General features: G+C 39.7%; 1 protein-coding gene across 6 annotated transcripts in view; it reads left to right on the top strand.

Moving 5' to 3' along the window:
- Positions 1-25466, top strand: part of exd1 (exonuclease 3'-5' domain containing 1) — an 84309-nt gene that overhangs the window by 26521 nt on the left and 32322 nt on the right. For 4 of the 6 annotated variants that reach the window (XM_069917255.1, XM_069917258.1, XM_069917259.1 and 1 more), the window contains exons 2-5: positions 1190-1258; positions 3700-3757; positions 17472-17548; positions 18826-18890. In XM_069917255.1, coding sequence (XP_069773356.1) covers positions 1190-1258; positions 3700-3757; positions 17472-17548; positions 18826-18890 — 269 coding nt within the window. The remainder of the gene's footprint in view (positions 1-1189; positions 1259-3699; positions 3758-17471; positions 17549-18825; positions 18891-25466) is intronic. The other 2 variants (XM_069917257.1, XM_069917256.1) reach the window with 1 other exon arrangement.

The raw sequence follows: 25466 nt of genomic DNA, 5'->3' as shown, positions 1-25466 counted from the left end.
TCAGTGTTTCCTGCTTTTATTTCAGGAATTAAAAAAGAGATGTATACCCAAGTGAAAATAGTCACAAGGAACAACACAATGAACATAAGATACCTTATAATGGATAAAATACTGACCTTGGTTACAAAGGACCTCTAAAGGGTGGAAATCTGCATGCTACAGTTGTATTCAGACTTCAGGCTTTCAATTTCAGTTCCAATCACCTTGAGCTGAAAAGGACCTAAGATCGGTTGTACAGACGGCCATTACTCCTTTGCAATGTAGAATATTGAGGGATGATTAAATTGGAATCTTTAAGTTGCTGGGAATTTTGAGAACTAAGGACATGAGCTTGAATTCAGATTTTTTTCTGCTTCACGACTGGCAATAGGACACTGAAAATGTAGACAGCTTTTTTTTTAATGATTTTATTTGCACACATTTTTCAATTTTTTTTATTAGCAAAGGGTTAGTGTTGAGCATAGTGAAAAGTGCTGAGAATAGAATAGTAATGATCCAGAATAGTTGGATTGACAATCCCATTTGGCCCATTAATTCTGTATTGGCAGTTAGCAGAACTATTCCGTCACCCTTGTTTGACAACTTTATTGTCCAGCCTTGTTAATTATGTTTCTCATTCATGAATTCAGTTTCCTTTTGTAAGCACAGGTTTGATTTCAACTATTATAACCGGTGAATTTCAGGTCATGACAGCATAGCAAAATGTTTCTCCATATATCCTTCATGATTTTTATTTGCCCCAACTTCTGTGAATGGAACTGCCACCTATCTAAACCACAAATTTTGTGCACACCCATCAAATCATCTCTTGACCTGTGCTTGAAGGCAGTCATTCTACAGCACAAATATGTGAAAGCCTTGTTTTCTTTCCACCTCACTTAACAATTTTTTTTTGTTTTTGTATTATTTGTAAGAGAGGAGTGTGGAAGAAACCAAAACTTGACTGCTTCACAGGGATGGAGGCCCATAAGCTTAGAGCAAAGTCCTAGGGGAGCCATAGCTGAAAAATGGTTGAGAATGACTGATCTAAGAAAAGTCTAAACCCCTCACTCCTGGAATCATTCTGGGAAATCTGCACACTGAAATTTGGTGTCCTTAAATTTAATTAATTTTCAGAAGAGGGTTAAAGTATTGAAGGGCATAATCATGTTCTGTTTCCAATTTAACTCTTGTTTGATTCTTTCTGCAGTTGAAGATTTGGAAAATAAACGAAAGTTGCCTGGCGTCAAAATCTTTTTTGGATACGAGATCAAAAATTGTAAGCATTCTTTCACTCATTTTACTCTTTGTTTCTTCAATTAAATAACACATTTTCTTACCTTTGCCAGAGCTTCTTGCTTTCTGTTAAATTAAATTGGCAGAATTGGGACGTGTTGTCCCGTGGGCCTCCTAACAAACACATCTTGGGTTCAGATTGAATTTGTATTTCAATGTCCTTGGCCATCAGAGCAGCATGTTAGAAATAAGTTAATATCCACTCTTGATTATTTTTTGTTATCTCCTGATTTACTGTCCACAGATCCAAATAATCATCAGGTTGCCCCTCGGTATATCTCACTTTTTTGCATGTCTCGATAGTTTCTACACAATGCACTATGTGAGTCAGTGATTAATGCTGTAGGTTGTCTTTGACTGCACTCTGTGATTGCAAAATGCGTTATTTGCATGTTATTTTCTGCAAGAGATAATACTGCACCAATCCCTCGGAGCTAATGTTATAGATGGTGTCTTTTGTTAGTAAGAGGGAATCCTGCAAAGATCGTTTTATTATATTAATACCAAATGTATTCACCTCAGTTAAATCAGAAGCAAAGTTCCCATTAGAAAGCAAAGCCTGAGCTACCTTTGCCAGAGTGCTACCCTTCACACCCCAAACACTGGTAGGTCGCTGGTTGATTATTGCTGAAAATTACCGGGGCAAGTGCACGGAGCTCTGCTGTGCAGAGCAAGGTAGAATTGCAATGTCTGGGGAGGGGAGCATTGCCTGATTGAATGGATTTTAATGTTATCATAACCTACTACTATTCGCCACCATTCTAAGGCCTCCCCTATATTTTATTGTGCATCTTGATTGTAGCGGGATGAGAAATTAAAGTATCTAGCAAGAACTGAGGGTCCAATGTATAAAGCTCAACATTGATTTGTTTCTAAATTCACATGGTGATAGAAATTAATAAAAACTATTAAATAAATAATTGAGAGCTAGTTTTCAGATTACTTATGATGTTGAGGTAGAGTCATGGTCATCTGGAAAATGTAACATTGAAAATTGTTGTTCTCAACTGTTCTGTAATTCTTACCATTTTAAAGCACTAATTGCTGCTCTGGATTCATTATGCAGCAGGTGTACACACATCACTGGGCTCTGTGCTTTTACTTTTTCACATTCCTCATTGTTTTAGGGCAGTGGTTTTCAATTTTTTTTCCATTCACATACCTCTTTAAGTATTCTCTATGCCATAGGTGCTCTGTGATGAGTAAGAGATTGCTTAAAGTGTTATGTGAATGGAAAGAAAAAATTTGAAAAGTTTTGGGGTAACCTTTTTTTTTTGGGGAAGATTTTTCTGTGGATTATCTTCAGAGTTGTCCTCTATTAGCCATGAAGATGGGGTTTGGGAAAACATAGATGTCAGATATACAAAGATAATTGCATCTCCTCTGCCTCTTCCCCCTCTCCCAACTATGCACCTTATTACCTTTCTAATCAATAAATAGATTCATAAGATCAGTTAACAGATCAATTAATTTAATCAGAAGATCAATAACAACCTTCCTTTGAGGCAAGTTGAGTTCAGATGGGAGCAAGACCTGACAACCTCAAAGATCTGACAAAATCATGAGCTTTGGCTCCCTCATAACAAAACCTAATTGAGAACAGATTCGACAAAGAAAATCTTGATCCTTCTTTCATCAAATATCTGAATGCTTTTGAAATTCTATCCCCTAAACCTAGAGCAAAATGTGTGAATTAATTTTGCTCAAGCTATGTAAGAGAGAAATTTTCACTTGTCTGGAGCTCTGTCTTGCATTCCATTGAGTGGGATCTCCCAAATCCATATCTTCTACCACCAAGAAGGGCAAGATAGCAGGTGCATGGGAACACCATGGTATGCACCCTCCTGACCTGGAAGTGAATTCCCTTTATGGTTGTTGGACCCAAATTGTAGAATGACCTCCTCAACAGCATTGTGGGCAATACTTCTGAAAGAACGGCAATTCATTAAGATGGCTCAACCCTATTTTTTCTCTTGTGTGGATAGTAATGGATAGCAATTAAATTACTTAGCAGTTACTAAGAACACCCACATTATGAATAATATTAAAAAATGAAACAATAGCATTCCATTAACAATGTAACCAATGCTCAGTTCTGGTTTTTATCAGTAGGTTGTTTGATTCTGTGGACCCCAAGCTAAATTCACCATGAAATCATATGAAGTCTGTGATTGGTAGTCAACATTTTGCTTAAGTTGAGGAACCAACAGTTGCCTGCTTCTGCTACCAATGAAATCAACTAATATGATGCAGAATGAAGATGAAACTTGGGATTTCTTCATTTGTATGAATCAATAGTTAATTGAATAAACTCAATGTGCCACCAAGAGTTGAGAATCCTAATTGCTATTTAAAGCGCAATTAATAATTGTTGCTTATCTCTAACGTCTGATCAGATTTTTATTTGTATATCCTCTGTTTCAGTGGAGATCCTTGAGGCCTTGCCAACTCCATCTGTAATTAAGCTTACAAATGATAACAGGTAGGTAACTGTTTACAATATGACCTAAAAAATGTCATCTCTTTTAGGTTGCATTTTTATGACCTGTTGAGTGAGGTCACTGCCATACAAGCTCACCAGTCAACTCTAATCCAGTGTAACCAATCTGAACCTCATTGCACAGCCAGGATTTGTTCCTGTTTTGGGTAGCTATTACTGCAGAAAAAGATCATTCTGGACAGTTGTAGCACACTTGCGGAGATTAAATCATCCCTTCACTCTCTCCTGCACATGCTTTAAGTAACTTCCAATTTTTTTTTCTTGTAATGCACCCTTTTGAAATCACTTGGAGATATTGTATTGATGGGTGTTCTTCACCATCAAGTGGATTGAGGCAGCTTCATCACTTCTTGAATTAACTCTACAAACAAAAGGAAATCTTGATTTCAATTTCGTTTGAGTTCTGAATACACTTATAAGATTGCAGTACTTGATCTCAAGATTCTGGAGTTGATGTTTGTAAGCCAATGAGAAGGTAATAAAGATAGAAATCTTTGCCAATTGATATTTAAATATTTCTCCCTAAAGTTCTCCCACTGTTCAAAATGTACCAGGGGTATAGATTAACAGGTATAGATTGGGCAGCACGGACTCATGGGCCGAAATGGCCTGTTACTGTGCAGTATGTCTAAATTTAATTTAAAGTTATAATGGAAGATTTCAATTTTTGCATTGACAAGAAGAAAACTTTGTAAATCAAATTAATTTCCAGACTATATGTAGGGCAGTTGTCTAATGAGGGCATCGTTTTTGAACTGCAAAGGCCACATTACACTTGGTAATGAGTAACAACCTATGATGAACTAATTAGCAGCATGCAAGCATTTTGCAATCAATGACCTTACTATGAAAAAGCTCAAGAAGCTTCCATTGCACACATGTAAGTTTTGATATAGCCTGAAAGCGTTAAACCAGTGGTTTTCAAACTCCCTCCCCCCCCCCCCCCCCCAAAAGCTCACATTCCACTGTAAGCAATCCCTATGCCATCAGTGCTCTGTGATTAGTAAGAGATTGCTTACAGTGGTATTTGAGAGGGAAGTTTGAGAACCACAGCTCTAGACCCAATTGTTACTGAAACATTTTGCTTGAGAAAAATTGTCATTGGCCCATTTCCTTTGGAGTTATGAAACTGTGCACATAATGAGTCAATGAGGTACAATTAAAACAGTGGTTCTTAAACTTTTTATTACCACCCACATACCACCCTTACTAATATTTAAAGTGGAATGTGAGTTTAGGAGGGCAGTTTGAAAACCACTGCGTGACACTAACCTGACTGGTAAACCTACAGATTAAACACTGGCAAATTCATAAAGGTCTATTTCAGTAAAATTCATGCTATTAAAGACAAAAGTTCTCATTGTATAGACAAGCAACTCCAGTTTATAAAAATTAAATAGCCATCAACAAATAATAAGGGAAGTTGTTGCTTTCCACACTTCAGCAGATTGGGGAAAATGTTGAAAGCATCAAAAGTGCTAAAAATCCACAGAAAAATGGCAAATAGTTTTGAAATCAAGTGAAATGTAAACATTTAAAATCTGTTAAAATTAAAAGTAGCTAAGGGGAATGGGCATCTGTTTTCACTGACACTGCTGATATGATAAATGACAGTAAAGAGGTACTTTGAATCTTATTTTGTAGTATAAAGTTCAGATAATTATCTATCCAACTGTTCAGAAAGCCTGTTGGTTTAATATGTAGCTTGCTTGTTACTGGTTCCTGCCCTCCCTTTGAGCTCACTGGAGCTGTAGTTGCTGCCTTCCCTTTAAACTCTCCACTCTAAATGGGGGAAGAAATACAGTGTTGTACTGTGTGTGCTACCGTGAAGCGTGGAAAGAATTACACACACCCAAGAAGACGAAGACTGATTTGTTGCTCTGGCAGCTCTGCTTATATTCTCTCCCTGCTGCTGACAACATGAATGACATCACAGCATCCCTCTGATTGGTTGGCATTCCTGCTGTTGCTCGCTATTTCCCACCGTGCAAGTGGTCACCTGGGACAAAGATCGTTGGCCCCTGTGGGGTCTGCGCAGTTGCCTTGTTTGCTGGCCATCTTGAGTACTGGGTCGCATCCTGGTTAGCTGGCCGGTACACGATCCCCCCCAGAACTGGCAATCGGAGCGCTGTTCTCTGCTTTAGGAGGCCTATCTATGCGTCATGGGGGCTGAGTGGAGACCAGTTGGCTAATGCCCAGATGTGCTGGTTTGAGGCGGATGATGGTGAAAGTATCTTTCTTACAACCGATATCCAGCATGTATGTCGACCCATTGTGTCTGACTATATGGCTCCTCGTATGGCTGTTGCAAAGGTGTTTGGTGTGGCCCCCCCCAAAAAAAAAATGTACTCACGAGTCTCAAAGTCTTTAGGGACATAGGACTTGGCCTGGCTGTGCGGCAGAGGCTGCGGAGGTGCTAAAGTAACCATTGTTCCCTCAGCTTAGTCAATGAGGCTGTCAGGTCTTCTGGGTCCTTGGCAGTAGCCAAGAACTCCCCTGGTATCATCAACGGTACACCATACACCATCTCAGCTGCTGAGGCATTGAAGTTTTTTAGCACAGTGTGGATCCCCAGGAGGACCCAGGGTAGCTCATCTGCCCAGTTCAGCCCCTTGAACCGAGCTATTAAGGCTGCCTTTAGGTGCCTATGGAATCACTCCACCAACCCGTTGGCCTGAGGTTGGTAAGCCGTGGTATGGTGGAGCTGGGTTCTCAGCAAATTGGCCAGAGCTGCCAGAGTCCCAAAGTGAACTATGTACCTCTATCGGAGGTCATATGCTTTTGGACTCTGAATCTCAACACCTAGGTTTAGTGCCCTGGCACAGGTCCTGGTGGTTGTGTCGCCCAGCAGGACTGCTTCTAACCACCTCGTGGAGCAGTCAATCATGGTCTCCCCCATGGGAGACCAGTAGCAGGCCTACAATGTCAATATGGATGTGGCTGAACTGATGTGCTGGCTTGAATGTCTGGTGGGGGGGGGGGGGGTGGTGGGAGGTGCCTTGATGTGTGTCTGCTCTTGGACGTCAGGCTGAGCATACAGGTCTTGGCCCACTGACTGACCTGTTTCCGGAGGCCATGCTAGATGAACCTACTGACCACCATTTTGATAGAAGTTCTGATGGCTGGGTATGCCAAGTTGTGCACCGTGTCAAAAACCTGCCGCCTCCATACTGTCAGCAAGATGGGGTGGAGTTTGCAGGTAGTGACGTCGCAGAGGAGCGTCTGGTTACCAGGGCCAATGGAGACATCCTCCAGCTCGAGCCTGGAAACTGCTGTTTTGTATGCCGGGATCTCAGAGTCTTCCTGCTGTGCTCTGGCTAGGGCAGAATAGTCTATTCCCTGGGACAGGGCCTGGACGGACTTGATTGCAGGGCAGGACAGTGCGTCAGCCACCTCGTTGGTCTTACCCGCGATATGTTGGATGTCCATGGTGAACTCGGACACATATGAGAGGCGTCGCTGTTGCCTGGCCGACCACTGAGCCGACAATTTATGGAAGGGGAAGGCAAAGGTTACTGGTTTATTGTCTACCTTCGAAAAAAATACCTGAAGTGCCTGACTGCCAGGTACAGCACCAATAGCTCCTGGTCAAAGGCATTGTATTTGAGTTCAGGTGGCCAGAGGTGCCTGCTAAAGAAGGCCATGGGCTGCCATTGCTCTTTGATGAATTGCTCCAGTATGCCCCTTACCACTGTGCTGATTGTCTACTGTCAGAGTGGTTGGAACCTTTGGCCTGGGGTGTACCTTAAGAGTGGCGTTGGCCAGTGCGTCCTTGGCCTTATGGAATGCCTCTGAAGCCTCATTTTCCCAGGTAATGTCTTTACCTTTCTCCACCATGAATGTGAAAAGGGGACGCATGATGCAAGCAGCGGTTGGTATGAATGAGTGATAAAAGTTAATTATACTGGCGAATTCGTGCAACCCCTTCACTATGCAGAGCTTCGCAAAGCACCAATGGCATCTACCTTTTCGGGCAGGGATTTCGATCCTTGTCTGTTGATTTGATTCCTTAGGAAGTCTATTGTTTCCAACCTGAACTGGCACTTAGCAGGGTTATATAGTTAGGGTGAATTCCTGCAGCCAGGCCACCTTAAATGGGCTGCATACTCTGTGTGATTGTGGCTGGCAATGAGAATATCATCCAAATAAATGAACACAAATGAAAGATCCTGGCCCACCACAACCATCAGCCTCTGGAAGGTCTGGGCTGCATTCTTGTCCAAAGGGCATTCTCAGGAATTCAGAGTCCCAAAAGGGTAGTGTTGGTGGTTTTAGAGATGTCATTGGGAAGGACTGGGATCTGATGATAGCCCCTGATGAGGTCGACTTGTAAAAACATCTGTGTCCCTTATAAGTTAGCAGTAAAGTCTTGGATGTGGGACATGGGGTACCTGTCGAGTTTGGTGGCCTTGTTGATGCAGCAATAGTCACCACATGGCCTCCACCCTCCTACTGCTTTCGGAATCATGGAGGGGGGAAGCCCAGGGGCTGTCAGAACACTGCAGTATCTCCAGCTCTTCCATTCTTTTAAAACTCCCCCCTTGGTGAGGGTTATCTTCTTGGGGGGAAGGCGTCACGCCCTGGCATGGAATGGGGGGCCCTCAGTGAGAAAGTAGTGCCTTATCCCATGCAGTGGTTTGGCAGAGGAAAACTGTGGCGCTGCGATCGAAAGGAACTCTGCTAGGATCCATGTAAATTCTTTGTGGACAGAGTAACAGAGTCAAGGTGGGGGGCAGGGAACAGCTTCCCCCAGGGGTGTTGTTTGAAAAGTCCTGGCGAGCACCAAACATCACCCTTTAAGGTCTACCAGCAGATGGTGGGCTCACAGGAAGTCTGCTCCCAGAAGTGGTTGCGCCACCACTGTTATTGTGAATGTCCATGTGAACCGGTTGCTGCCAAAGTGGAGGGGGACGGTGTGGGTACCAAAAGTTCATATGGTGATGCTGTTCACTGCCCACAGTGCCGGGCCCGGCTTGCCGTTCAGGGTGTCATAGGGTGAGGAGGGAATGTCATTTCTTTCGGCGCTGATGTCAATGAGGAGCACCTTCCTGACAGAGTCCCACACGTGGAGAATGCTATCACGTTGCCCAACCACCGGAGCCATTAATGATGGTTGGCCATGGCGTTTCCCTGAAACACGCAGGGTGGGCGGCCCCCACATTCCTATCATTGGTGATAGTAACAATACTGTTGGGTGGGGGGTCCACTTGCTTCTCTGTTTGCCGCGGCCTTGTTACTGGCTGTGTGCGGGACATAGCAATCTGCTACACCAAGGCACCGTTTTCTTTGCTCTCCACAGCAAATCCGCCTGGGCTACGACTTTTCTTGGATTGCTGAAGTCCTCATTGGCAAGCAAGAGTCAGATATCCTCGGGTAGCTGCTCCAGAAAAATCTGCTCAAAGAGCAGGCAAGGCCTGTGTCCATCAGTAAGGGTGAGCATTTCACTCATGAAGGTGGATGGGGCCCTATCCCCCAAACTGTCCATATGCCACAATCAGGTGGCGTGCTCGTGTTGTGAGAGCCCAAAGGTGCAGGTTAATAGCTCCTTGAGGGCATCGTATTTGACTTGCTCCTGAGGCTGCCATAGGAAGTTGACAACCCTTGCTGCCGTTTCCTGATAAAGTGTGTCATCGGCATTGATCTGTCGAAGGTGGAACTGGGCCTCGGCCTGTTCAAACTACACGTGTGGCTGCAACACCCGCAAGGTTGTAAGCTTCAACGAAACTGTGTGAAGAGTCTTTTGGTTTATCATCTTCAGGTCCAACTGCCAGTTGGACCTGCCAGGCTCACCAATGTAGCATGCACGCTACTGCAAAGTATGAAGAGCATGACACATCCAAGAAGACGAAGACTGATTTATTGAACTGGCAGCTCTGCTTATATTCTCTCCCTGCTGCTGACTACAGGAGTGATGTCACAGCAGTGCCGGCCTCAGATTGGAAGGCGTTCCCGCTTGATTGCTGTTTCCCGCCATGCAGGTGGTCACCTGCATGGGATGAAGGTCATTGGCCCCCATGGGATCCACACAGTTGCCACATTCATTGCCCATCTTGTGTACCATGTCATGTCCTGGTTAGTGGGCTGCTATAGTGTAACAATTTTTTTTTTTAAAAATGAATTACAATGTGTGGAAGTATTAATAGAAAATAACTACAAAAGATATACTGGACCAGAAACAAAGTCCCAAACATGCTGGATTAATGGAGTTTTACTCTGCCTCTGTTGGGAAAAGTCCAATAACAAATAATAATGAAACTATTTGAGCAGTAGATCACTAAATTATCTTGCAATCAAAGGACTAGAATCAAGCTCTACAGTCCTACCACATTTTTTTGTGAACGATGGTTATTAATTCAAAGAAGGACGAATTTGCAAAAAAAAACCCCATCATTATCAATAGTGGTATTCAAATGCAATTGCAAAATAGGCTGACACATTCAAAACCATCTAAATGGTAAGATGATTTCAAAAGGCTTCCTCTTGAGATCCCTGCCATCACAGAAGGCAGACTCCAATTAATACAACTGACTCAACTGTATATCAAGGAAAGGCTGGGGTGCAAAAAGCAAATGTGAAGGAAGTAGACAGCATTCTAGCAATAGTCCTGAAGACCTCTGCTCTGAAACCAAGCCGATCCTGCACAGTAGCATAGCATCTACCCAACAATGTGGAAAATTTCCCAGATTATGTCTGTGACACAGAACAAATCTAGCCGAGCTAATTAGTCTACCCCCGATAATCATTGAACAGATGGAAGGTATCAGTGACATTACTATAAAGCAACACTTGTTCAACAATAACTTGCTAAGTCCATCAGGATCACTTGGAGATCTGCATGTTGTCATAAATATGCATCAGAACTGAATTAAAGAGGTAAGTATGACCAGCCTTGATATCAATGCAACATAAAATGAAGTGTAGCATCAAGGTGTCCTGGTAAAACCTATGTCAATGGTGAAAAAGTTTCAATGGTTGGAGTTGTACCATACATGAAAGAATATGGTTGACAGAGGTCAATAATCCCAGTCCCTGAATATCACTCCAAACGTTCCTCAGGGAAGTGTCATGGACTTGGTCAGTTTTCGTTGTTTTGTCAAAGATGATTCTTTCATGAGGCCAGAAATGGACATGTCCTCTGAATACACAATGTACAATTTTATTTGCAACTCCTCATCAAATTAAACAGATTATGCCTGCATTAGCAAGACCTGAATAATTTTGTTAAAATGGCAATTAACTTTCCCACCACAGATATGCCAAGTAATGATCATCTCTAACAAGAGGGAAATTAATCACTAGCCCTTAGTATTCTGTGGCATTGTCATCACCTTGTGGTTGTTGATCAGCAAGACACTGACAATTAACACATTTTTACTATCACCAAACTGTTCCATTGAATTGCACACAGAGAGTTAACATGTAAAATGAAGTTTTTATTGGAAAAAAGTTTGCATAAAGTTCAAGCAGAGAAAGTCACCAATCGTGATATAACTTTAATGTCCTCAATAATAATTAAAAGCTGTTTTTTTATTTCTATTTCTTTGCTTGCTATCTAATCAAGGTGGCCAATCACACAATTTTTGGAAGCCTAAATACCCAATAGTAATAGTGTGCTTTTCTATCCTTTATGAGCATTTTATCACTTTATGCTAATAATGGCAAGTTATTACAGCATCTGTTACTGTGGGTGACATCTTCATGGTCATGTTTTTATTTCTTGTCTCCTAAATTGTGCTCTATTCTGTTTATCTGGGATTTCTGCTTGTATATCTTCTCAGATTTGCTTTACATGTTTTAACCATTAGTGTGCTGAAACTTCCACAGTTGACTTCTTGCCATTAAGACTCTGGGGTTGTCATTGATTAGAAATAAATACCATGATTCTGAGCAGATCAGAGGTTGAGTACCTGCAGTGACTAATATTGCCTCCTATCGCCTGGCTTCTCCACGGTCAAAATCAGGAGACTGCTGGAATAACGCTCACTTCCTTAGATGAGTGTGTCCCCTCCCTCTCAAAAACAAATCTGTGCTCAGCCACATTCAAAACAAAGCGGCCAGCTTGATTAGCACATCAACCACTCAAATATTAATCCTCTTCACTACCAGTACACAGTGACTGCTGTGTAAACCATTGACAAAATGCAGTATAATTATATGCCCAGTTTGTTCTCACAGTGCTTTCTAAACATAACCTCTGTCAGCAAGAAGAATAAGGGCAATAGGTTAATGGAAATGCAGCAACCTATGTTTTCCACCAAAGCCACCCAGAATTTCTAACTCAAAGGTATCATCCCTCCATTGGTGGCTCTGAATCCTCGAACTCCATCCCCAGCAGCACTCTGCGAGCATCTTTATTGAAAGGACTGCAGCAGAAAGTGGCTCATCACCACCACCTTAAGGAAAATTGGGGATGGGCAATAACCAATATAAAGAAAATTTAATTTTATTTGTTGATTCATATGATGTAGTTATTACTGTCAAGACACATTTATTGAGCATGTTCACTTTTAATTGAATGATCAGTTTAAAGGTCAAGTGAAAATTACTTGGTTGTAGGTTCAGTATCACAGGTCAGCCAAAAATAAGTGTATGTGACATATTCTGAAAACAATCCTTTGGTTTCAGGAACAAACATTGAGCTGCTAGAGGATTTCCACAAGTAGAAATGGTCAGTCATTGTTCTGGGCCAGAACCCTTTATGATTGTTTGCTCAAGCTTCCAACATCAGCAGTTTTTATTTCTGTTATTTCAGGCGAGCATGTACTGGTTTTTCATTTTATAAGAATAATGTCAACATTTTAATTACAGCATTATACTCAATAATTCAACCCTGAGATTTCTGCCCCAGAAAACTAACAGGTGACAGTGGCTAAATTATTAGCCCTTTAACGTGGATCATTACTGAATGGAGGAATACTTTGCATGTGCTTGATAGTTAACCTGAGGCTGTTCGTGCCAGTTCAGGTTAGATTATGTATTCAGCCATCATACAAATGTCTGCAGAGATTGTACGTGTGCAAAGATACTTTTACAGATGAGTATAATAGTATAATAGGAATGCAGCATGAAATCTGGGCCTTTGGCTCACTGACCATTTGCAGTAATCCTGCACTAATCCCATATTTCTCCCAATATTCCCAAGAAATTCCCCCAAATTATACCAATATAGTGGAAGCAATTTACAGTCCGTGAACCCACATACATTTGCAATGTGAGAAGAAACTAGAGCACGCATGGGAAAACCTAAGAAGTAATTTTTTTTTAAGTGCAAGCACCACACATATAGCATTAGAGCTCAGGATTGATGCTGGAGCTGTGCGGCAGCAACTCAACCCTCTGTGCCAGAAGAATATGGCTCCTTGTCACACAACTGATTACTCATTTCTGTGATAACTGAACCCAGATCCAGGCCAATAAGCCACAACACTGCCCAAGCTATGTACTGCTGTGGACTTCAGAAACAGCTGTAAGGGAGAATTCATACCTACTTTACTGGTTCTGATCTGCATATCTTGTGAGTGAGATAGTGCATAAATGGAGAGAAGTTGAAAGGAGGAGATTATAGACATGTTCCTTTTGTGTTTTGGCACGCATAGAAACAGCCAAGAAGTTCCTCATCCTTGTAAATTGAGGTTAGTTTTCTAATGCATAAAATTGTATCATGCACTTGCTTCCACAAAATATGGCCAGATAACGATCTCACCATGGCCTCCATTACTACGGCCTGTATTTGTCAGCAACCTACAAGTCACATAGACTTAATATTTCCTGTGCCAACACCCAACTAGCTACAACATTCATCTCTTGGTTGACATGGCTCTCAACTATCAAAGAACAAGCACTCTTTCACTTAATATTTGCACATGTTCATATTTGCACATGTTCACCATAAAGATTGTGATATTGATGCACTTGGATATTAATTTGTTGTAAGTGACCATATTCTGGGAAACTTTAGAATCTTTCTGGTTCTGTGCTTGATGGATAACTCCAACATGCCAGACACCCAGTATTTCTACGCAGACAAAAAAAAATCACAGGTGGGTGACACCAGCAACTCGAGGTGCATATAGCAAGGGATCAAAGCTATAATGGATCACAAGTCAACCTTGTGAGTTAAGGATAATGACGCCTCCCTTCCAGACAGACTGAACATCATTGCATGATGAAAAGACCAGGATGATGCCGAAGGAAGCTCTGTGCCCCCGATGAATGGGCCCCCTGCATAGCCGCAGCCAAGGTGAGGAGAACCCTATCCAAGGTGAACCCACACAAAGCAGTGGGACCTAACAACATATCTGGTAGGATACCGAAGGACTCTGCAGACCAATTGAGAGAGGTCTTCACAGACATATTCAACATCTCATTGCAGCAGTCCATCATTCCTTCAGTGTCAAGACAGTTACCATCATCCTGGTACATAAGAGGGTGACAATAACTGACCTCAATGACCACCATCCTGTGGCACTCCACCATTATGAAATGCTTAAATCATCTGGTGATGAAAAATATCGAAGCACACCTCTCAGAGAGCTGGACTTATTTCAATTCGTCTATTGAAGAAACTGTTCCATGGACAATACTATAGCTTTGTCCTTTGCTTCCGTTCTGACCCACTAGGAAAACAGTGCCTCATATGTCAGGCTGAGCACAGAGCCCTGAGGTGTGCCAGCGCTCATTGTGATAGTGCTCGACTTTCTACTGCTGACTGGTCTTTCTGATAGGAAGTTCAGAATCCAGTTTCAGAGAGGGGTATTGAATTCTAGCGAGCAGGGTCTACTTCTCCACCAGCCTCTGGGGAATGATCGTATTAAACATCAAGCTAAAGTTGTTGAACAGCAGCCTGGAGTATGGCATGTCATTCTCTAAGTGGTTCAGGACGGAGTGAAGGGTTAAGGCTAGAGGCTGGTGATGTTTCCTACAAGGGTTTTATTTTGAGTAGAATGCATAAATGACCACAATCATGTTGCAAGCAGCTAATTGGGAATTATGGAGTGTCTCATTATCATGTGACCCAAAGGCGACAATAACCTTGACTTCTACAGGTGTTAACAGTCGTGCATGGCTATAACTGCCCATGGATATCATATATCTATCATCTCTAATTTGGGCAGTCTTGCCTGTGGAAGCATTGCAATTCAGAGAGCTGGAGGTAGGAGAGTGGTTGTCTGAATATGATTGAGAGATAGGGACAACAGAAATGAACACCTCGAAGGTTCACAGTCATGGGAGCTAGAGAAGAAATTCCAGGAACCTGGAAGACAGGATTGTGGCTATGGTTTTGCCTTTATTGAAAAAAAAAGACTAAATCAGGCCCAAAAATTACAGGCTGGTGAGCATAATTGTCAATTGTGGGTAGGTTACTGAGGCCGATTCTGAGACGGGATCAATATGCATTTGGAAAGGCAAGGACCAATTAGTTAGCATAACCATGCGATGGCAATAAAAATATCTCATGAAAGTAACTGAGTGAAGAGATGACCAAGAAGATGGGGGTAAGGGAGAAGTCTACGTGGACTTCAGTAAACCCATTAAAGAGATCCTGTAAGGACAGAATACAGAAAATCCAGGGTGAGCTGACTAATTAGATACAGATGTGGCTTGATAGTAGAAAACAGAGGGTCTTAGTGGACAGTTGTTACTCTGCTTAGAGGCTGGTGACCAGCAGTGTGCCACTGTTGTTTGTCATGTATACTGATGACTTGGATGACAATACAGTTAACGTGATATGTAAGTTTACAGATGATACCAAGATTGGTGGTCTTGTGGACAGTAAGTGTTACCGCAAATGACAGCATGATTCAATGATCTGGGAAAATGGATCAAGGAATGACTGATGGAACTTAACTCAGGCAATGCAAGGCACTGTACTTTGATAGGTTAAACCAGGGCAGAATTTGCGTGGTGAATAGTAAAATCATGAAGAATAGTGTGGAACAGAAAGACTTGGGGTGCAGGTACATAGTTCGGTAAAAGTAATAGAGAGTGGTGAAGGTATTTGCCATGCTTGCCTTCAGTCAGGGCATTGAGTACTGGAACAGGGATGTTATGTTACAATTGTTCAAAATATTGGTGAGATTGGACTTGAATTATTTTGTGCTGTTTTGATCACCAGGTGATAGGAAAGAAATAAAATGGAAAGGGTGCAGAAAAGATTCATAGGAATGTTATCTGAATTGGAAGGCTTGAGAGGTGTGATAGGCTGAGAGTATTGGAGGCTGAGGGGGGAACCTGAAGTTCATAAAATTATGAGGGGCATAAATAAGGTAAATAGGCATAATGAATCTAAAATGGGAGACCACAGATGAAAGCAAAAGATTTAAAAGGAACCTGAGGGGCATCTTTACCACATGAAGATAAGGGAAAGAGCAACAAACTGCCAGAGAAAGTGGTAGAGGCAGGAACAATTGTAACAATCCAAAAATAATAGATACATAGATAAGAAAGATATGCAATCTTCAGGATTTTCTCATTAAAACATCTAATTTGTAATTATGCTTAAAAATATAACATTACACAATCCAAAGCCAATGCAATAATCTTTTCATATTCTTGGTTTGTGACTTGTGCCATTAGATTGGAAATTTCAATTTTTAAAAAAAGGATGAAAGTGAAGGTAAGTAAATGGAAGTTCTGCAGGAGGGTCTGAACTGTTCTCCCTTGTTTCTCTGTGGATAGATGCTACCTGACCTCCTCATTACATTATCTCTGAAAATTTTAATAATATTTGTCAGACAGGATCACATCACCATGTTTGTTGATTAATCCCTGACTTTCCAAGGATAAATCATTTCTTTCAGAATGTTTTCCAAAAACTTGCCCACCATTGGCATTAAACCCTGTCATATCCCTGCTGACCTTCAGCCATCTAACCCTTGACCTGCCGCCAGCAGATTTGTAGATCTCTGTCAGGGCCTCAGCAATCTCCTTCTTCATTTTCCATAGCAGCTTGGTTGTGGGAATATTTCTCTCATTCTGAACAATCAAAGGATTTTCCCTTTGCTCCTACTATTTCCTACCTTCCAATAAATTGTCAAAACATTTAAACTGTAGCTTCTATTAATGCACTCTAATTTCTGCTGATAAATATTGCTGAATCTTTCTGAATGCTTCAGTGTCCTTTTAGGTAATTTTTTTAATCATTCCTTGATCTTGTTTATAACTTTCCCAATTAATTGGATTACAGTAGTTTCCTCACAACAATTGTTTAACTTGGAGGCTTTGAGTTCATGAAAATGATCTGATCTAGATGTTGGAAGTTGTCAGTTAAGCAGCATACAACCATGTCCATGTTGAACTTTTTTGCCCCTCTGCACTAAATCCTAGTTGCCAACACTTGGACTGTGAGAGCATTCTGCTGGAGGAATTTGAACTGCTCCATTCAGGTGTTCTATCTGAAAATACATGGGTAGAGAAATGTTTTGGGCCTGAAATTTGGAGGCAGAAATTTGTCTAACTCTCTTCAAGTTAACTACAAGGCAAGTAAATAATCCCCTTTTGCAGCAAGAGCCAAGTTTATCTTTTTTGGTTATTTGACAGAGGTAAACTACATTTTAACAGTCCAGTTAAAATAAGGCTGTTAGCAGGAGAGAAAGAAGAGTTGTGATTTGTATTGCATGCTTTTGAATATCATTCGAAGAAATTAAATAGGCTGCATTTCTCAATCCTAACTCTTTTCTGTGCACTTTTATTGAAGTGATGAAAAGGGGAAACTGGAAGATGCAGTGGCAGGAAAAGCATTTGGAGATGAACATTCCCAAGGTACTTGCAATGGTTAGTTTTTCAGCACAAAAATCTGGAAGCTGACATTCAGTATATATTTAAAAATAATCTGCAGTTAGCAAAAGAGGGAACAAGGTAGCACATCACTGTTCAAAGAGGATATGGCATATTAAGTCTGTTAGGAAAGCCAAGCGAGTAAACAACAGATAAAATTCATTGAGGAAAAAAATGAGAAATAATATATTTTAAATAATATTTCAAACAATCAGAGATGCAGAAAGTAATTATGTAATAAATTAGTTCTGTGAATCCTCTGCCTGTGTGATTGTGAAAGAAAAAAGGGGATAATGTTTTCAAGACCTTGGGCTTCTTCTTGGGTACTTCCACTATCGGGAGGAATAAAGATCAATGGAAAAGTGCATTCTAGTTTCACTGGGACTTTAGCAAGAATGCAAGAGTAGAGAGGAAGAAACTTGAGAATATGGGAATTGGAGAAAAGTTGTCAATCTTATGGAGATCTGTAAAATTCCAAAAGTGCAGCACCTATAAGACTTTGATGCCAGACTAGATTTTCCAGGCTATTGGATTATTCTTTAATGCACAAGTGTAAAATTGTATTTTGGATGTTACACAATAGTGCAAACAAGGCCGAGTTGAGTTTCAGGAGACTGTTGGAACAAAACTTAGTGAGTTTAAGGGAATGTCAGAAGCAGGGCCTATGTGTTTAAAAGGAACACACAAAACAAGGCAGCTTTATTCTAAAGGGTAATGTACGAAATGCAGCCCTGGTACAAAGGAAATGCAGGAAATAGGGCCTCGGCGAGTTTGAAGGGAATGTTGGAAACAAAACGTAATGAGTTTTATGATGATGTGGGAAATGAGGCCTCAGGGTGTTTAAAGGTTGTGGGAAATAGAGCCAATGTCTGTTTTGAGGAAGTGTTGGAAACCAAACTTGGTGAGCGGTTGAGGGTTTTCATAAAGCTGGTTAAAATGTATGATCTTATCTCTCATTATTCTGTTAATGCAGAGTTTATGAAATAGAATTAGTAGTACAGGAAAAGAATGATTGAAAGTAAGAGTCTGGAAATAGACTCAGTGACTTGAGATGCAAAACCAATTGAGACTAGAAAAGCCAAAGTCTGAAATAGGTTGGGAAGTATATTGGATGTTTATCAATTATTTTTCTATGAATCTACAGAAATCGTGTGGTTTTTTTTTTGTTGTAATTCTCTGATTAGGGTGTTCTGTATTGCCTATATACAGATATACATAAGTTTTATAAGTTTAGCTTTGTGATGTGCAGGTTTGTTACATTTGATTTCTTTCAGATATGGAATGCAAAGACTTGGAATACATTGTCATTGACCAATTTCATCAAAAATTTGGTCCAGCGGTACGTTCATTAATAAAGTATTATTGATTTTCACTTTGAAAGCTGGTTGAAGAGGATGTTATCTTTCCCAAGAGTAAGTTTTTTTTTTTTTTTATTTAATTTTTTATTTTTCACACCATAAATCACAATAGCCATGATATACACTTTTTCTTTTTCACACATTTACAGTGACTTTTTCTCCCCCCCACCTCCCTCCTCCCAAGCCACCCCCCCCCCCACCCCCCTCTCATCCATTTTAGGTATACAATCTAGGTTGCATTAATTCAGTCCGACAATGTTGTCATTCAACAAAAATACACCAGAAATTCTACTGAGTCCATTCTTTTCTTTTCTTCTCCTTCCATCAACTTAGGTATTGTTTGTTCCCGGTAGGTTTTCGCTATTGTATTTAATGTAAGGCTCCCATACTTGTTCGAATATTTCAATATTATTTCTTAAACTATATGTTATTTTTTCTAATGGAATACATTTATTCATTTCTATATACCATTGTTGTATTTTCAAATTATCTTCCAATTTCCAGGTTGACATAATACATTTTTTTGCTACGGCTAGGGCTATCTTAACAAATCTTTTTTGTGCATCTTCCAAGTCAATTCCAAATTCTTTATTTTTTATGTTACTTAGGAGAAAGATCTCTGGATTCTTTGGTATATTGTTTTCTGTTATTTTATTTAATATCTGATTGAGATCATCCCAAAATTTTTCTACTCTCTCACATGTCCAGATTGCATGAATTGTTGTTCCCCTTTCTTTTTTACATCGAAAACATCTATCAGATACTGTTGGGTCCCATTTATTTAACTTTTGCGGTGTAATGTATAGTCTGTGTAACCAATTATATTGTATCATACGCAGTCTCGTATTTATTGTATTTCTCATCGTTCCAGAACATAATTTCTCCCATGTTTCCTTTTTTATCTTTATATTTAAATCTTGTTCCCATTTTTGTTTAGTTTTACCATTTGTTTCCTCATTCTCCTTTTCTTGCAGTTTAATATACATATTTGTTATAAATCTTTTGATTAATATTGTATCTGTAATCACATATTCAAGGTTACTTCCCTCTGGTAAACTCAAATTGCTTCCTAATTTATCTTTCAAGTCTGATCTCAGTTGGTAATATGCCAGCGCTGTATCTCCAGTTATATTGTACTTATCTCTCATTTGTTCAAAGGATAAGAATCTACTTCCTGAAAAACAATTTTCTATTCTTTTAATCCCTTTTTTTTCCCATTTTCTAAAGGAAAGGTTGTCTATTGTAAAAGGGAGTAGCTTATTTTGTGTCAATATTAGTTTTGGTATTTGATAATTTGTTTTATTTCTTTCTACATGAATCTTCTTCCATATATTGAGGAGATGGTGTAATACTGGAGAAGTTCTATGTTGTACCAATTTTTCGTCCCGTTTATATAATATGTGTTCAGGTATCTTTTCCCCTATTTTATCTAATTCTAGTCTCGTCCAGTCTGGTTTTTCCCTTGTTTGATAAAAATCTGATAGGTACCTTAATTGTGCGGCTCTATAATAATTTTTGAAGTTTGGCAATTGTAAGCCTCCTTGTTTATACCATTCTGTTAATTTATCTAGTGCTATCCTCGGTTTCCCCCCTCTCCATAAAAATCTCCTTATTATTTTCTTTAACTCTTTGAAGAATTTTTCTGTCAGTTGTATTGGCAATGCCTGAAATAAGTATAGTATCCTTGGAAAAATGTTCATTTTAATACAGTTTATCCTTCCTATCAGTGTTAGTGGTAGCTCTTTCCAATGCTCTAAATCGTCCTGTAATTTTTTCATTAGTGGATTGTAATAGAGTTTATATAATTGGCCTAGATTTTTGTTTATTTGCACACCTAGGTATCTTATTGCCTGCATTTGCCATCTGAATGGGGATTCCTCCTTAAATTTTGAGAAATCAAAAAAAAAAAAAAAAATTTGAGAAATCCGCGTTATTCATAGGCATTGCTTCACTTTTATTTACGTTTATCTTGTATCCCGACACTTCTCCATATTCCTTCAATTTCTTATATAGTTCTTTTATTGATAGTTCTGGTTCTGTTAAGTACACTATCACATCATCCGCAAATAGACTGATTTTATATTCCCTGTCTTTTATTTTTATTCCTTTTATATTATTATCTATTCTTATCGATTCTGCTAGTGGTTCTATAGCTAGCACAAACAATAATGGTGATAGTGGGCATCCCTGGCGCGTTGACCTGCTTAAGTTAAATTGCTTTGATACATGTCCATTTACTGTCACTTTCGCTAACGGTCCCTTATATAATGCTTTAATCCAATTAATATACTTCTCCGGTAAACTGAATTTTTGCAATATTTTGAACAAGTAATTCCATTCTACTCTGTCGAAGGCCTTCTCTGCGTCTAAAGCAACTGCTACTGCCGGTGCTTTATTTCCTTCTACTGCATGAATTAAGTTAATAAATTTACAAATATTGTCTGTTGTGCGTCTTTTTTTGATAAATCCAGTTTGGTCTAAATTTACCATTTTCGGTACCTGTTCTGCTAATCTGTTTGCTAATAGTTTAGCTATTATCTTATAATCTGTGTTTAGCAGAGATATTGGTCTATATGACGCTGGTGAGAGTGGATCTTTCCCTTGTTTTAGTATCACTGTAATTATTGCTGTTTTACATGAATCTGGTAAGTTTTGTGTCTCATCAATCTGGTTGATTACATCCAGGAGGGGCGGTATTATTAGATCTTTAAATGTTTTGTAGAATTCTATTGGGAGTCCATCCTCTCCTGGTGTCTTATTATTTGGTAAATTTTTTATTATCTCTTGTATTTCTACTGTTCCAAATGGTTCTGTTAATTTATTTTGTTCCTCTATTTGTAGTTTTGGTAGTTCAATTTTAGTCAAAAATTCATCTATTTTCCCTTCTTTCCCTTCGTTTTCAGTTTGGTATAATTGTTCATAGAATTCTCTGAAGTTTTCCTTAATTTCTTTTGGATTATATGTAATTTGTTTGTCTTTTTTCCTTGTTGCCAATACCATTCTCTTAGTTTGCTCTGTCTTAAGCTGCCATGCTAAGATTTTGTGTGTTTTTTCACCTAGTTCATAATATTTCTGTTTTGTCTTCATTATATTCTTCTCCATCTTATATGTTTGTAATGTTTCATATTTTATTTTTTTATCTGCCAATTCTCTTCTTTTGGTTGTATCTTCCTTTATTGCTAATTTTTTTTCTATGTTTATTATTTCCCTTTCCAACTGCTCTGTTTCCTGATTATAGTCCTTCTTCATCTTGGTTGCATAACTTATTATTTGTCCTCTAATGAATGCTTTCATTGCGTCCCATAGTATAAACTTATCTTCCACTGATTCCGTATTTACTTCAAAGTACATTTTTAATTGTTTTTCAATAAATTCTCTAAAATCCTGTCTTTTAAGTAGCATGGGGTTTAATCTCCATCTATACATTCTTGGAGGGATGTCCTCTAGCTTTACTGTCAGTATTAAGGGTGAATGGTCCGATAGCATTCTCGCTTTATATTCTGTTTTTCTTACTCTATCCTGCATACTAGCTGATAACAAAAATAGGTCTATTCTTGAGTATGTTTTATGTCTAGTCGAGTAGTATGAGTATTCCTTTTCTTTTGGGTTTTGTTTCCTCCATATGTCCACAAGTTTCATTTCTTGCATTGATTTAATTATAAATTTGGTTACTTTGTTCTTCCTGTTAATTTTTTTCCCCATTTTATCCATATTTGGATCTAAATTCAGATTGAAATCCCCTCCTATTAGTATGTTCCCTTGCGTATTAGCTACCTTCAAAAAGATATCTTGCATAAACTTTTGATCTTCTTCGTTAGGTGAATGTATATTAAGTAGATTCCAAAGCTCCGAATATATCTGACATTTTATCATAACATATCTCCCTGCTGGATCTATTATTTCCTCTTCTATTTTAAATGGCACATTTTTGCTAATTAATATAGCCACTCCTCTTGCTTTTGAATTATACGATGCTGCTGTTACATGTCCTACCCAATCTCTCTTTAATTTCTTATGCTCCAATTCTGTTAAGTGTGTTTCTTGGACAAATGCTATATCTATTTTTTCCTTTTTCAGTAAATTTAGTAGTTTCTTCCTTTTAATTTGGTTATGTATTCCATTAATATTTAAAGTCATATAGTTCAGCGTAGCCATTTTATATTTTGTTTATCTTCTCTTTCCGTTTTTCCATCATTACCTTTCCTCCTTTTCCATTTCTGTTTTCTTATTTTCAACTCTTTACCAGACAACATTCCTACAACATCCAACATTTTCCTTATTCTCCTATTTCTATCTTCTTTATCCCCAATCTCCCCTTCCCCTCCTGAGTTGTCCTTTATCCCTTGTCGGACAACCACATCTCCCCTCTCCATTTGGATTTGCGAATCCACTCGCAAGCGTCAACTGATTTTGCAGTGACCACTCTTTTCCCCCACCCAGCCCCCCCCAGAAAAGATTTCACTTTTCATATGTCACAAAGGTCACTCTTTTAATTCCCTCCTTATTCTCTCTATTCCATTACCTTCCCTTATTAATTCTTGTCTATACTATCTATGTTTTCCTCTAATTACAGATACTTTCACGTATGCCCATTGTCTCTATTCACTCTTATACCTCTTTACCCGCATACATATCAATCGTGGTCATTTTTACCCTCATTACCCGTCTTCATCCCTCAGTCTATTTTTGTCTTTACCCACATACATATCAATCGTGATCATTTTTACTCTCATTACCCGTCTTCATCCCTCAGTCTATTTTTGTAATTGTTCTGCAAATTTTCGTGCTTCTTCTGGATCCGAGAACAGTCTGTTTTGTTGTCCTGGAATAAATATTTTCAATACCGCAGGATGCTTCAGTGTAAATTTATATCCTTTCTTCCATAAAATCGCTTTTGCTGTATTGAACTCTTTTCTCTTCTTTAGGAGTTCAAAGCTTATATCTGGATAAATGAAGATTTTTTGCCCTTTATACTCCAGTGGTTTGTTGCCCTCTCTTACTTTTTCCATTGTCTTCTCCAGTACCTTTTCTCTTGTAGTATATCTTAGGAATTTTACTACAATAGATCTTGGTTTTTGTTGTGGTTGTGGTTTAGGGGCCAATGCTCTATGTGCCCTTTCTATTTCCATTTCTTGCTGTAGTTCTGGACATCCTAGGGCCTTAGGGATCCATTCTTTTATAAACTCCCTCATATTCTTGCCTTCTTCATCTTCCTTAAGGCCCACTATCTTTATGTTATTTCTTCTGTTATAATTTTCCATTATATCTATTTTTTGGGCTAGTAATTCTTGTGTCTCTTTAGTTTTTTTATTAGATTCCTCCAATTTCTTTTTTAAGTCTTCTACCTCCATTTCTGCTGCTATTGCCCGTTCTTCCATCTTGTCCATTTTTTTCCCCATTTCTGTTAAGGTCATATCCATTTTATTTATTTTCTTTTCTGTGTTGTTTATTCTTCTTCTTAAATCATTGAATTCCTGTGTTTGCCATTCTTTAAATGACTCCATGTATCCTCTAACAAGAGCAAGAATATCCTTTACCTTGCCTTTCCCTTTATCTATTTCACTGTATTCTTCCTCTTCTTCTTCCTCTGGGTTGGCCATCTGTTGTTTCTTTGATGCCTCTTCTTTCTTGTTTCCATTGTCTTCTGTGGTCTCTTCTTGCTGCAGGTGTTCTGCAGCTGTCGTTGCCGGCTGTGGAGATCGACTCCCCAGCTGGTCCCCCCTCCCGTCGGTGTGTTTTTTTTCATGCGCATTGCGCATGCGCGAGGAGTCGCGCACTTTTACACGGCTCTGTGAGCCATTGATGTAGTTCTTTTTCCACCGACCTGAGGTAGCGGGCTCCTCTCTCCACAGCGGGCCTCTTCGGACAGGTAAGGCCTTCACCTTTTTCCTCCGTTGTCTTCTCTTCCTCTCTTCTTTCCGTTGATTTTGATTTTTCTCCTTTTGTCTCCATCTTCTTTCCACCTTTATACTCACTTTTCTTTAACTTGTATTTCTGTGCCTTTGTATTTTCTCTTGTTTTTCCCGACTTTTCTGGAGAGGGCTGGAGTTCACCGTCCGGCCACTACTCCATCACGTGACTCCTCCTCCCCAAGAGTAAGTTGAAGGTGATATATGCTAAGTAATTGAAGGATCTGGAAATATTTTGGAGCTGAGCTACACTGAGGAATAATGCATTTGGGACATCTTGGTCAGACCATCATTATTTATTTTCATCCTTTAAGATAAATATGTGGGTGTTTGTACAACTTTGAATGGTTGGGTGTTGGGTTTTTCCTCCTTTGCCTTTTGTCAGTGAGGTGGGCTCTGCGATCTTCTTCAAAGGAGGTTGCTGCCCGCCAAACTGTGAGGCGCCAAGATGCACGGTTTGAGGCGATATCAGCCCACTGGCGGTGGTCAATGTGGCAGGCACCAAGAGATTTCTTTAGGCAGTCCTTGTACCTCAACCCCAACCAACCAATTTTCCCTTGCAACCGCTGCAATCGTGTCTGCCTGTCCTGCATCGGACTTGTCAGCCACAAACGAGCCTGCAGCTGACGTGGACTTTTTACCCCCTCC

This window comes from Narcine bancroftii, chromosome 2, assembly GCF_036971445.1.
Source record: "Narcine bancroftii isolate sNarBan1 chromosome 2, sNarBan1.hap1, whole genome shotgun sequence".
Taxonomy (NCBI): domain Eukaryota; kingdom Metazoa; phylum Chordata; class Chondrichthyes; order Torpediniformes; family Narcinidae; genus Narcine; species Narcine bancroftii.
The sequence above is the reverse complement of the archived record's forward strand: the minus strand, read 5'-3'. Positions and strand labels throughout refer to the sequence as shown.